Here is a 14710-nt window from a genome sequence, read left to right as displayed (position 1 = left end):
ACTCTGGCTAAGACTTCATACGTCTCCCATGGCTTAGATGAAAGCAGCCATACCTAAGTGTGGCTTACACTAGTGATATTTATATATAAAAACTTCTACCAAAAACAGTTATAACATGACCATGGTTGCTTTTCCATTATAACATCTGTATAGTTCTGCGGAGGTACAGCAGAGATTTTCTTTTTTTCCCCACCCATTAGGTAGAATATTAATGTTCTTCCATTTGATATGGCCATAGGACAGCTTTGCATTCCTGAGTGCATTCAGATGTCAGTACTCAGACAGGTCATATCTTGCAATCGTTTATTCTGAGTATTTTTGTCTCTTGACTTGAAAAGAGATCACCTATCAATCCAGTATCAATCCAATCTTTTGATATCAAAAGATTGCAAGACATCTGTTAGTTTAGCTTTAGTAGCATATTACTGGAGTTACACATTGAGTTCTCCTTAGAGGTTTGCATTTGTGTTTTTTTCCTTACTAGACACAATCATATTTGAGATTTCAGACACTGAACCAAATGGACAAATTCTAAATAAATGGTCATATAAACATGAAGTATTACTAAGTTTTCCATAACTTTCCATTCTGTGATTCTGTGATAACTGACAAAAGGTAATAAAATGTGTGTAGCAAAAATTGTACTTAAGGTCAAAATGAAAAGAGGTATGACAGATGCGATGGAAATGACAGAACTTCTATCACTCATCTGCAATTCAGTGTTCAGCAAAATTTTCTAGAAAGATCTCATATCCAACTAAGTACATTTAGAAGCTAATTATATATCAATTCTCTTGTTAGGTTTTCCTGAATCAAACATACTTCTCTGAATTCATTAATGTGCTCCTTTGAGTTTTGTTTGGATCAGAGGAGTTAGTCCAGTTCCAGGAACTTAGTTTTTGCCTGTACCTTTAAAAACACAGCACATGCACATTAAACTCTTGGAACAGGTATGTCTAGATTTTAACCATATTCCCAACCTGAAATTGTATCAGATTCAACTGTCATTTTAAGCTGCCTCAGGGCAGAAATGCTTCCACCCTCAAGTAATTAATTATTTCTCCATTCCACATTATTCAATACATTCCAAGAGATATATTAAAGAGGTTGTGCAATCCCTCTACAGGGCAATTACATTTCAACAGAGTTTAAACAGTAGCAGCAGTGCTGAACTGAAAATCAAGAATGACAATTATGCTGTGAATAATTACTGTACATCAGTGAGAGCACCATAATCTTTGAAGGTCGGTCACTTATGCAAGTGAAATCAAGCCTTCATATCAAAAGCAACATTCTGCTCCTGAAGGCAAATCTAATTGACTTGTATAACTCCTCTGACATCCACTTCCAACAACAGCAGTATCCTGAAATGGGTACAAAAAAGATTTTTTCATAAGGACAATTACATCTGGAAGTGAACAACTACATATTATTTTCAGATTAGTTAAAAAAGGAAAATAAAAAACATATCCATATATATTTATCTTTCCCCTTCAAGTTGAAAAATCTCACATACGAATTCTTCTCTCCCTGTCCTCCAGCTCTTCCAGTTCATCCATGTTGACCTCTGACATATTTTCTGAATGACTTAAATGCTGATGTAGAAGGTAAAAATACCAGAAAAATACTTACATTACCTGCGTATTACACTAATTCCATTCAGTAAAAATAAATTCAGAAAAAAAGGTCCAGGAGACTAATACTCCTTACATTGTATTTTCAAGAATTGATTTTCTGGAGCATCTTCTTTCTAGTTCTCCACCCTACTCCAAAAAACATAAGCATGGTAGTTACCTATTCAGAACTTCTCTTCACCTCATCTGTCCTTTGACTTTAACTTTGATGACTTCAGACAGAATTGAAAGCTAGTCCTGGCGAGATTATCTTTTTTGCCTAATCTCACACAGTTAAGGCACACAAGACTTTGCAATTTTGACTTCTTAGTTAAAACACCTTTTTCTGACAACTACATCGCCATGCTAAGAAAGACACAAGAGTCTGACTTTTAGTGCTGGAAGTTTCAGCTGAATTTGCTACTGGTGTACTGGAAAAACTCACACACAGGTTTAAGACTGAACAGTTATTTAATTAACTAGCACAGCTGATCATTCCTGATCACTATGTTTTCTTTTGCAAGATGCTGCACCTTAAATTCTACTGTTGCACTTGATTTAGGTGAAGAATCTGTTTTTCAAGTGTCCTGAATGAAGTAGCTCCCTGAGGGGTAGCAGATGGCAGTACTGTACTGGTTTTCTAACTACCATGTTTTAAAATAAGGTTAGCACTAATCCAAAATTCCAGCTCCATTTAAGCATCATAATACCATGGCTGTGTCATGTGGAGGGTGTTTAGTCAGATTCTCCTGATATAAACAGATAGAATTTGTAGGCAAAGAGCATACCAGAATGGTTTCCACTTCCTGGCAAAACGTGTATCATTTTGAAGCAATCAAAATTTTTGACGAACATGACACTCCAAAAAAGTTTCTCAGAAAAATGCTCAGGAAGCAAAGTAGTACAGAAGCCTATAGGACAAAATCACTCTGTGATTACACATCAGCTGCTGTGTTTTTGCCACTCACTCCCAACTCTGATTAAAAAAAAAGTTTGATATAAGCAGGTTTGAAGGCTTATCCTTAGGAAACCCTACCCAGCTTAACTGTACTACTTACTTTACCAGCATCATACAGCTTTCATTTTTCAGAATAAATAATTTCTCTTGAGAAAGTTTTTTTTTTATCCAAAGAAGAGCATCACTATTCTCCAGGATTCATTCACAGAACAAGGAAATCATTGCAAGTGTAGAATATTCCAGAATACCTCCACCTTTTCTAAAAAGAGTTCGCCAAGGTTTCCATTTCTACTCACCTCTGCTCTGAAAAGTATCACATGAGGACTGGGCTCAGAATGAGGACTGGACTCACTGTCTGCTTATTATCAGTAATAAACAAACAAGCCACAAATACAGAGTATTTATAAATTTAACTCCAGCAGATTAGCAGTGTGACAAACCATGAAAATCACAGCCATTCATTCAGTTCAGGCTTCCTGCAGCATATACCACCTCTGACTGACACAGAACAAGAAGGCAGAAGAGTAGGTGTGCAGTTATGGATGATGACAACAGTAAGGACTCAGTAGCTACAGAATTTTAGCAGTAGCTGTGGAGTATTTAACCATAAAGCCACTAGTTAACAGAGCAGTTTTGTCATGGGAGATCTTGTACACAAGGAGAAATAACAGAAGACATCACCTTGCACCTACCTACCATGACATGACTTTCTACTGACCAGTAGAAACAGAATAAAATATTAAGTCCTGAAAACAATTATCAACTAAAAAGCTAATTTTTGTAATTCTGTGAACACATATCTCTAAAAAAAATTAACCCATTTACTGTATTAGTGTAATACAGTAAAAAAACCTCAAAAGCACAGCTAAAGATCTAAACACAAACATATTAACATAAAATAAAACCACGGAATTTTTATACTCCCTAATTATGAACCAAAAGCACTTGAAGTATCAGTATTTCCTAAGCATTGAAGCCTAATTGTCATTATTAAGTTTATATTTTGCCAACAAACTGCTGTTTTTAATTTCAGTGCTTGACCCAAATGTTCATATTTAGGTAGCGTGAAAACATCCTACATTGTTAGTAACTGAATAAGGGGAAAGGTAGTAACTTTGTTCTGGTTGTAAGCAGAACACGCAAGTATTCCATATAATCAATATCAGTAACACTTGGCACACTTCGTGTTAAATTTCAGAACCTTCTTAAAATAACCTCTGAAATGATAAACTGAAATTTATCTTATCTTTCATGTACAACAGCTGCAATTTATTAAAAAAAGAGAACCAGGGTAAGCAGATTATAAATGTTAAAAAAGATGAGAAAGTCAGATAATAAAAACCTGTTCCTCAATTTTTGTTACAATTTTTCAAGCTTCCTTAGTACCTGCAGCCACAGTAGCATGAAGAAAGCAGCAGGAAAAAGCCCTGTAATTTTATTAGTAAGAGACGTACCAAGAAGGGCAGACATATTCTGAAATATTCTCAGGAGTTCTGGTGTAAGACAGGGACTGTTCTCCAAGGTCACTAACCTAAGAACAGATTAAGCAAAATATTTCAGATGATGTATGAGTAACATTTAACAATTATTTTGACAGATGTAAACATTTTAACTTCCAGTAGCCATCTATATTATCAACGGTGTGTAGCAATTACCAGAAGCATACTTCAAGCAGAGCAATAGTCCTTACAACACAGTCATCAGTAGAGGCACTGGTCTTGCCAAGGTAGGAAAACAAAGAAAAACATGCTACTGTCTTTATAAAAAGACAACATAAGCTCTGAAATGCAACAGTGAGAATGTCTAAGTAGCCAGTCAGGGAACCTGCAGAAAGTAGAGAGGGATATCTACAGAGCAACGACACCACATGTTATAAACCTCAAAGGTGAAGCTGTGATGGCCCAGCTCACATGTTTATGGTTTTTTGTTTTGTTTTGTTTTTTGTTTTTTTTTTTTTGTATCTGAAATGATATATTGATTATCATACATTGTTTATAACAATTTAGAATTCCTGAGATTTGAAAACAGTAGTTATAAATTAAGCTTGTATTTAAAGCCACAGCAACAAATTCCATTTTTTCCTAGATCTTGGGCAAGGGATTACCATATTTAAATAATATGTCTGGTTATGTGAAATATCTTTGCTGTTTTCCTGCTCCTGGTTCAAGAAGCCCTTGGAGTCCTCTCTGCCAGCTCTCCAGATTTCTCTGATGCCCTAGGACATCTCAAAATATCATTCTTCTGCACAGACAGCAAAAGAGCAGCCTCAAGAACAGTATTACTAAGAAGATATAGAAGTTCTGCACTGATACATGTAAAGGATCCCTAGGTTAAATTTTGAGAAGCTCTCGCACTTTGACTTGCTGCCACCAGCACTATAAATCTCAGTTTTGCTGTATATACTGTATATATTGTTTATATTCTATACTGTATATTATATTTATGTATATGTTTCTATTGTATATTATATTGTTTATATTGTATATATTGTATATATTGCTCTGTATATTGTTTGTACATTAAATATTTGTACTTGAAAGGTTAATTTACAATTTAGATCAAAGGAATCACTCATTATTTTAAGACAAACTCTATGTATTTCCTATTTTTCAGAATTTGATCCATGTAACCATTCTCCCTTACAGCATCAGCTGCACCAGAAACAAACAAATCAGGCTCATGGCAAACTGAGCACTGTGTTACCTCTTGTTTTATGTTCAGTCACCAGTCTGAGATATAGAAAGCAACTTCTACATTTTATCCCTGTAATTATGACATGTCTTCCTGCAACCAGCTCTGATCCACTGGCTCACTGTTCTCCAAAAGTCAAGCACACCAAATTGTTAAGTTAGCACGCACATTATAGTGAGTCTAGACTTTTTGTCTTGCTGTTCATTATCACTACAGAATGGTACCTTCAGTATCAACCGCCTGAAAATGAATAACAAAAGAAACACAACTAAAACCAGCTGAGTATATAAATTTCCTAACCTCGTATCTTCTGAGAAAAGGTGTGATATAGGTTATGTCAAGGTAAGGTAACAAGAACATACCAATTTTAATATTCAAAGGTTTTTACAACTTTTTTCTTCTGGGGATATAAGATTAACTGTTTAAAAATTAGAAACAGAAAGAAATCATCCTTACCACAGCTCTAAACCATCTTCCAGAAGATAGACATGTGGAGGCTGAGAAACATCTGTACTTAGTTGGATAACTGGAAGTAGAAAAGGGTAGAGATTTTTGCTGTCTGCTCCCAATCCCTGCAAAATAAGTAAGAAACGTAAAGTATGTCAAAAGCCTTAAATAAGCATTTCAAAAATAGCATGGAAAATATCTATACTGCTGTTACATTCACATGTAAACATATATTCAAGAAATCAAAGGTTAAACTTTCTTCCATTTAATACAACAATAAAATAGTCTGATATTTCTAAGCTTTCTCTCAACATGTCTTTAAAAGGTTGTGCTTTTTGAAAACACTCCACTTATCAATAGTCTGCTAGAAAAAATGATAAAGGACATACATTCCTAAAAACATTCACTACTCATTTTCTTTCTTGGAGAAGTCACAAGTCTAACAAATACCAAATTACTAAAACCCGAATGTTTTACAGGTCAAGAAAAGAATTATTCTTTAGTTCTTATCATTTACAGAATCATTTGACATAATCTTATATTCAGGAGAAATTTTGTTTTTATAGCTACACAAAGATTCACAGATTGATGACAGTGATTCAGTTTTTAAATGATCCATGCGACTTTTGAACAATGAAGAATAAATTGGGAACAACTGCCAATTACTGAACACGCTACAAAATACTGTAATATTACTACTTAAGAGAATTGAGGCTAGTGGAATGCTGAATTTGCATAATTCCTGCATTTTGATAATGGAAAATTTAAAATTATTTGTTATTTTTAAGTTGCAGCTTCTTTGTGGATTATCTACTTACTTAAACACACATGCCTTAAAAGAAAAAGATTCTTCTACAAATCTGTCTCACATTTTTGCGTCTATCTATGCCAAGAGATACACCTTATTAAAAAAAATTCATATTTTAGCCTCCACATGGGACAGAAAGAAGAATTTCCCTTTGGAAAAGCTTTGGAAAGAACCTTTAAGTTCTCCTTCTATAATAATATTTGTCATTTCGTTTTCAATTTCTCTCCAGTGTTAACCTCTACAATACCATCCTTATAAGTCATGCCTTTCCACAAGTTCAAGACTGCCTGCATACTAAGTCTGTTACTGTACAGACACTGCCATGGGAGCACTTCTCTTGGCCTCTGCTAGTCTGCTACATTTTCTTTGAGATGCAGCAGGGGCTGGAGAAGGTAGTGTGGCATATAGTCTATTAAAGAAGTACTTAATACCACAGATTCTGCAGGCAACATAACCACATACTGTTTTATCATCAAGAAAGAACTGTAGGAGGAACTGACAATGTTTATGTGACTCAGGTTCATTACCTGGACGAGATGGATGAGGGTGGTTAGAATGGCACATCGTAGCATATTGTGCTCCTCGCTCTGCTTCCAAAGGAGTGGTAAATACTGAACCAAACATCCTACATATGGTCGTATCTAAAGTGCAGAACACAAATTGGTTTCTTAATATGTGAAACAAGACTAATAATTTATCCCAGGCATAGTTTCTGAAAAATACAGGAGATGCTTTGGTATCAGTAAAAATACAGTTTGTTTAAATCTTTCTAAAACACTGTACTCTTTACTCTGTGACTGAAGTAACTTCTGACTGCAGAGTAGTTTGAAAAGAACATATTACTTGTGGTGAGATTTGTGTATGACAACCAAGCTTATGTAGTAAATAGGACACAAAAATATTTAAAACTTGATACACAGATACTTTCATATTAGTATATTCTTCACTTAGACAGGATTTCTAAACAACAGCGTTCTTTAAAACCAGAAACAGTCCCAGGGAAAAAAAAAATTGGTGCTGAATAACCTCTGGAGTCACCTAGCCTTTGAGCAGGAGTTAAGACTATGTAACTTCTAGAGATTTGTCCTAGCCTAAGTTTTTTCTATTATGGTCTTCAATACTAAAAGGTTAATTTATTTGTCTTTAAAAGTATTTAATTAGTAATTTACCTACACATATTCAAGGGTTCTTTCTCAACTTCTTTTAATGCTGCTTTTCTAAACTGCTGGGAAATCTGCTGTCAGGTTGACTTTTTCTATAAGGGACAATTATGAAAGCTTCATCTGGCTTTCAGACAGGATTATTTGTAGAAAGACGAGGTAACTCAAAAACATGCATTACCTCTGTCCTTAATACAGTAACACTGAAATAAAAAATAAAAAAACAAACCCACCACAACAAAACCTGAGACAAAAGCAGTCAACTATTCACTGTTTAACTGTGCAAAACCATCTTCAAATTCTTTATGTAAAAGCTGACGCATATACTTTAACACTGAAGTACTGAGAATTCATAATGTGAATTTGAAAAGTGTCATGTAGTTAAGGAGAATGCTGTAGAGGCAACTCTGACCCATATCAGTATCAACAAGAAATTACAAATTTAACTGCACACTCCCTATGAGTGCAAAGCATTTTCCCCCAAAAATGTCTTTTTAATATGTAATATAGATTAAAATACTAATTCAGATTTGAGACAATTAGAATAAAAAACAAATAAAAAAATAAAATTGCAAGAAATGTCACAAGATGTAAAAATCCTTCAGTACACTAAAGGTTGACTCAATAGAAAAAATACATCGTAACTTAAGAAAAGTAAGTTAACATTTTACACAAAAGATAAATGAGAATTGGAAAGAGGACCAAGTAATACCAAGAGTGCAGGAATCTCTGACAACAACAACCAGTCTATTAATTGATGACATCATCCTTCCACAAAAGTCCTTTTCTGTGTTCTTAGGACAAAGCTAAAACTGAAGAATCTATTAAAAAAATACCTGCATATTGACTCTCTCAATCACACAGGACAGAACATGAAGAACATGCATCTTGGTGTCACATTGTGTTACTTCCTGAAGCAGCTGAAAGAGCAGTGTAAACATGGACTCCAGGTACTAAAAGGAAAAAAAAAACTGGTCACATGAAGCTTCCTGTATGCTTAAAACTCTAAGACATCCATAAACTTTGAAAAACATTTATAAAGTGTGCAAAATGTTACTCTTTCACTTGGAAAAAAGCACATTACCCAATCATTGCCTAAGCAAGGTTCAAAAATTCAGATATACTCCTACACACCAGTTCAAACATGATCAGTTTGAATGTATGCCATTTTCAAGTTTTGATAAGTGTAAATGATTTCACAGGCAAAATAGGCTGTCTCTCCAGAAGGAGCACTTTGTTAGAGTCAAACCAAAAGTACAGCTTTTGAGCCAGTAGATAAAAGTTAAATATTGAATTGAAAAAGGCATCTTAGAAAATTCCAGTGTTTACAGTCTAGATGCACTCTGCATTTTTGGTTTGTTTGTTCTCAAGTCAGTTGAAATTAATATGGAAGTCAAAATGAAATAAGAAAAAACATCTGCTAGATTTGAGTGAGCGAAATATAACTTTGGTGTACTTATCTCTTTCTACTGTTTACTTAATGACAACAGTAATAACCATGGTAAAGAACACAAATACCAGGAGAACCAGAAAGTAGTGCCTTTTTAAGGCACTGTGTTACTGTATGTAACACTTCTAAGAAGCAGCAGGTTGGAAAGTACTGCATGAAACAAGCATGCGGGAAAGTCACATTGGTGGAGATGTTTTTGTTAGACACTGTTTTAGTATTTTCTTATCATAAAGAAACATACTATCTGGCAACACACAGAGCCAGAGCTCTGGGTTATAGAGTTATAGAGCACTAAACACACCGTTATGAAGTTATAACAGCATAATACTAAAATATATCTACACCCTAGCAACCTTAACAGCAGGAGTATAAGTATATATTTTGGTCTGTGAAGACTGAACACACAATACAAATATGCACACACATTAATTACTAAACAATGTAGTTCAAAATGAAATTGGAAAATATTTTTTCCTGCTTTTCTCTATACCTCAGAATTTATAAATGCTCTTACCGGTAAGAATTGGTCAGTTCTGAACTCAAAGTCATCTACAGGTAAATAAACATTAAGGAAAAATAATACAGACTGCAAACAGATACCAAGACTCAAATGAGCAAATATTTCATGGATACTCAAAAAAACATAACGTAAAGAATGTGATAGTAAGTTTAAAATTGATTGTTTTCCAGTAACTCAGAATTAAAAACTAATCAAACAGCTTTGCAAATAAGGATATTTAACTTCAGTGTTGTAGCTGTCTCAATACGGACCTGAAAGACAGAAGTCAAGAAACATCATGCATACGTCCATTAAACATTTTGATTATCCACAGAGTACCTGACAATATCAAATCACATGATGTTTTGGAAATTGAATCATTCTCTGCATTCCATAATCCTCTAAGAGATGTAGTTAGTTCATTTTCTTTCACCTTCATTTTAGTATCCTTTAAATTTTATTTGTCATCGCTAAAGTGGTAGAAATTGAAAAAGCTACTCAGGCAAAACCAAGCATAAGAAATAATTAAACAAGAAGATATCTATCTAGACTGTGATAAAAACTCTTGCAATAGGGAGGAGTTTTACTTAGAATTATCTCACAGTTTACGGTCAACCAAGAAGATCAGAATCAAATAAACTCAACAAGTGAGACTGCTCTTCCGGTAGATGCTTAGAAATGCCTTAGAAAGCATTAAATAAAAACAGTTGTCAAAGAAACATACACCGCTCTGCTAAAGCTGTCTGGAATCACAAAAATTATGGTTATGACTGGCAATTACTGACTACCAAATTAGCAAAGTGTATTTATTGGGGTATTTTTTCTTTTTTTTTGTGGGCTGATAGCCCAGTTTGTTCAAAAATAAAAGCAAAATAAACAACAGTAAAACAAGCATCTCAACTTCATCCCACCTGCTGGTAAACTGAATTTGTAGCTTAAAACTACAGATCTGTACTCAAGCAATTTAGCAACCAATGCCATTTATCCTATCAAGTTAGCAGATAATTTTAATGCCTAAATAACCATAAAATCACAGAATCATTATGGATGTAAATGTCCTTTAAGATCATCTAGACGAACTGCCAAATCTGCACCACCATCACTAAACCATGTCCCTAGCTGCCATATCCACACATTATTGAAACATTTCCAGGTGACTCCACCTGTTCCAATGCTTAACAACTCTTTCCATGAAGAAATTTTTCCTATGTCCAACCTGAACCTCACTTGGTGCAGCTCGAGGCCAATTCTTCTTGTCTTGTCACTGGTTACCTGGGAGAAGAGACTGACCACACCTGGCAACAGCCTCCTTTCAGGCAGGTGTAGAGAGTGATAAGGTCTCCCCTGAGCCTCCTTTTCTCCAGGATAAACACCCCCAGCTCCCTCAGCTGCTCCTCACAGGACTGGCGCTCCAGACCCTTCTCCAGCTCCACAGCCCTTCTCTGAACTCCCTCCAGCACCTCAGTGTCCTCACTGAATTGAGAGGCCCAGAACTGGACACAGCACTCGAGGTGTGGCCTCACCAGTGCCCAGCACAGGGGGACAATCCCTGCCCTGCTCCTGCTGGCCACACCATTGCTGATCCAGGCCAGGATGCCATTGGCCTTCTTGGCCACCTGGGCACAGCCTGGCTCATGTTCAGTCACTGTCACCAGCACCCCCAGGTCCTTTCCAGCCCCTCTGTCCCAGCCTGTGGCCCTGCCTGGGGCTGTTGTGACCCAAGGGCAGGACCCAGCCCTGGGCCTTGTTGAACCTCCCACCAGTGGCCTCAGCCCATGATCCAGCCTGTCCAGATCCCTCTGCAGAGCCTTCCTGCAGAGCCTCCAGCAGATCAACACTCCCACCCAGCTCAAGTGTCACCTGCAAACTCACTTGGCCAATGCTGTATAATAAAGGGAGTAGTCAATAACTCTGTTCTATCTATATGAAGTATCCATTCATTTATAAATTACTGTAAGACATTTCATAGTTTTATTCCTATAAAAAATAGATTGTTGCTTTTGGAATTCATTTTCCCACCGAAGTCACCACTTATTGAACATCTTCATGCTTCATTTAATGTCTTACGGTAGGGTAATGACATTACTGTTCAGTATATGCACAATTAAACATCACCACATCTTCCCAATGGTTTATCTTCTGCAAGACACAACAGACTTTTTTAAAGCATGATGTTATGAAATTCTTTATCTAGTTTTTACACAAAGTGAGGTATTTCTGTTTCATCTGTGGTTACAACAAATGTGTAGTCCAAAAGATTAGTTATTTATACATACCACTAAGTCACGGTCTTGAAGCAAGTTACGAATTGCTTCATACAAAACAGGTCTCAAGTCTGATTTGAATTTTACAGAAATCCACTGTCCAATCAGCCATATTACTCGTCGGCGTATTGGTTTATACCTTTAAAAATAGGAGGAGAACAACTGCACTTGTTAACTCATTACAGTAGTTGTTATAGAATACTTTGATGAAAAAGAAGGCCAAGAATCATGATGAAAATATTGTTGTCCAAAAAAATTCAAAAGATTTAGTTTGTCAAGATCAACTTCAGAGCAAAAACCTCTTCCATTAAAATTCTTCACAAGAAGGCTCAGGAAAAACCACCTTAGTCTGAAAAAGATAATTTTCACCCTAAACGACTGAATCTTGAATGTCTCCCTAGAGATACAGTTCATTCTGCATACAGCACACGAATTTAAAAAAAATTAAAAGTTACATGTATTACTGCAATCATGGTATCTATTTTCATTATAGCTCCCAGCAATTGCCTTGACATTCTGTTTATGCCCCAAAATTTTAAGTCAGATACAATTTAAAAATGCAAAGTTAAGGACTGCACTACAGCAACTGTCAGAGTAGTTCACTTCATCAGTCCAAAACTATTCTAAAACAGACATTACCTAATCTTGCACGAGTGCCATGACAAGGGTACAAATCAAACAGCTTGAGTTGATATGAAGAACAAACCAGAACAAGATTGAGAAAAGCATTTGACAGACCTGCTATTTTTTCCACTGAGCAAACAACTTAGATTTATATGTTTAATTTACAGATGTATAAAGTTAAGAAAGATAATAAAGCAATTCCTTAGACTGGGACACGTATCTAATGAGGAATAACAGTCCAGTTTTTCTTGATGCTTACTGAGTGGCAGTGAAGCGTGAATAATGTATGCAGAAGCATGACTTACTCAAAACATTGCCTTATTAACGCACCCTTCGACTTGTTCAAGAAACTGTGAAGATACAACTTTTTCTACTCTTAGAAGACCTGTATCTGACATTTAATCTGGTAAACATCATAGTATTTAAAAAACTACGTGATTTTCTTTAAATTCGAGTTGGGTAGTTTTCAAACCACTATCACATAAAGATAAGTTTTAAATTACATGATGCAACTATGTAACTGTCTGCTAAATGCAAAAATTTTCAGGTCTGGTGGTATCTATTATTCAATACATACATCCTATCTCTGCATCTCTATATTATTTCTCTCTCTCTCCATGGTAGACAAAGTTCAGCATGTTACTGAGGTTTTTTGGGGTAGGTGGTGTTTGGTTGGGTATAATCTGGGTTGAGTTTTTTTGTTTGGAGTTTTTTGGTGTTTTTTTAATAGTGGAGTTTCTCATAGGTGCTTATTTTTGAGGTCCTACTTTTTCTGCATTCACTACTTCTGGGAAAAGCTCACTTCAGAAGATTAGCTTTTAAAAAAAGAGTACACAGTGACTGAGCCTGGTGGACCTAAATCTCACATGGGATAAGTGACCATATTTCAAAATAAGGCAACCTCTGCTGCATTTGTCATAAGACAGTAACCTTAAGCAGTCTGGACTGCATCAGATATTCAAGACAAAAGTACTTTACTTTTTCTCTCAGCAGGAAATGCTGCTTTACAAATGAGTTATTGCCAAAAAAAAAAAAAAAAGTATTCAGTAAACTACTTTCCTATTATGGAAAAGCTTCTCATTAATCAGTACAAAACTAAGCATCATGGCAAGTGATAAATTTGGCAATGCCCTATTTCTAGAAGTCTTTTAGAACTTTTTAAATTAATTTCATATTTTTTTATTGCTATTGTCATGGTGGATGGGTTTATTATCAACAAGTTACAAAACATTCAGAGAAAACAAAAGACTGCAAGCTCCACGCCCACTGCTGACAACACATAGGTTTGTGATTCCAAACAGCAACCAGTTCTGAACAAGTATTCTAGTCAGCATGGGACACCCTGTGGGACAGCAGAGGATACCCTCCAACCCACTTTCTCTGAACTGCATACGTATTCCCAAAGCTGCTGTTAAAGCAGTACTCCATTCAAGCCACTAACACTGCTGGCCCTTACTGCCATGGTGGTCTCCAATGATGAAGGCAGTTGAAGCAGATGAGGTAAAACAGGGCTTCAAAATTCCAGACAACTTCTACTGCAAGCTTCTGTCCCCACAGGAATTTCATCCCGGGATATCACAATGCCAACCAAATGGTTAGATCAGGTGTCTTCCTGACTGAAATACAACTGTATCAGCAACACAAAACTTGTCAGTTTTACTTAAGCTATATGGGTGAAGAGCATAAAAATGCCATAGCCAGCATGTGCTGCAAAGATCATGACAGCTTTATTTAGAGACTGGGCTGGTGGAGCACAACAGCATATTAACAATGTTATACAAGATCTCCAATTTTTTTCCTGCTCTTCTGACATTTAGCCTAATCATTAGAGTAGTACTTGGCCACTTGTAAATATTAAGTGAAATCTTAGTTTAAAAAATAGTTTAATGAGAAGAATAAAAAAATTAGGAGACAGCAGGGATACAACTGTGGTAAACATTCTTTCACACTAGCATAAGTTTATACATCTGAAAGTAAGGAATTAATTTTTTCAAAGTTCATTGTTGTGGAAAGAAGCATTTTAATATTTTAAGTTCCACTCTACAGGAGACTGAACTGTCTTTGTATATAGAGCTTTTGGAAATAAAAGAGCTGACTAGCAACCCACTATGGAAAATAATTTACAATTTATAGTAGCTCCTAAGGGTATAAGGAAACAAATTACTTCATGTTTCCCATAAAATCTGCCACTGGTAA

The 14710-nt window shown here is 35.7% G+C and overlaps 1 protein-coding gene across 1 annotated transcript in view; it reads right to left on the bottom strand.

Annotated features, from left to right (window-relative positions):
- Positions 1-14710, bottom strand: part of IPO11 (importin 11) — an 80534-nt gene that overhangs the window by 34313 nt on the left and 31511 nt on the right. The window contains exons 18-24 of the mRNA XM_066181201.1: positions 11903-12029; positions 9865-9898; positions 9642-9682; positions 8514-8630; positions 7045-7158; positions 5719-5834; positions 4026-4102 (exon numbers count right to left, since the gene is read on the bottom strand). Of these exons, the coding sequence (XP_066037298.1) occupies positions 4026-4102; positions 5719-5834; positions 7045-7158; positions 8514-8630; positions 9642-9682; positions 9865-9898; positions 11903-12029 (626 nt within the window). The remainder of the gene's footprint in view (positions 1-4025; positions 4103-5718; positions 5835-7044; positions 7159-8513; positions 8631-9641; positions 9683-9864; positions 9899-11902; positions 12030-14710) is intronic.

This window comes from Chamaea fasciata, unplaced genomic scaffold (genome assembly GCF_029207755.1).
Source record: "Chamaea fasciata isolate MVZ Bird 193981 ecotype frontalis unplaced genomic scaffold, bChaFas1.0.hap1 SCAF_4, whole genome shotgun sequence".
In the NCBI taxonomy this organism is placed as follows: Eukaryota; Metazoa; Chordata; class Aves; order Passeriformes; family Sylviidae; genus Chamaea; species Chamaea fasciata.
Note: the sequence above shows the minus strand (reverse complement) of the source record. Positions and strands in the feature narration are given on the sequence as shown.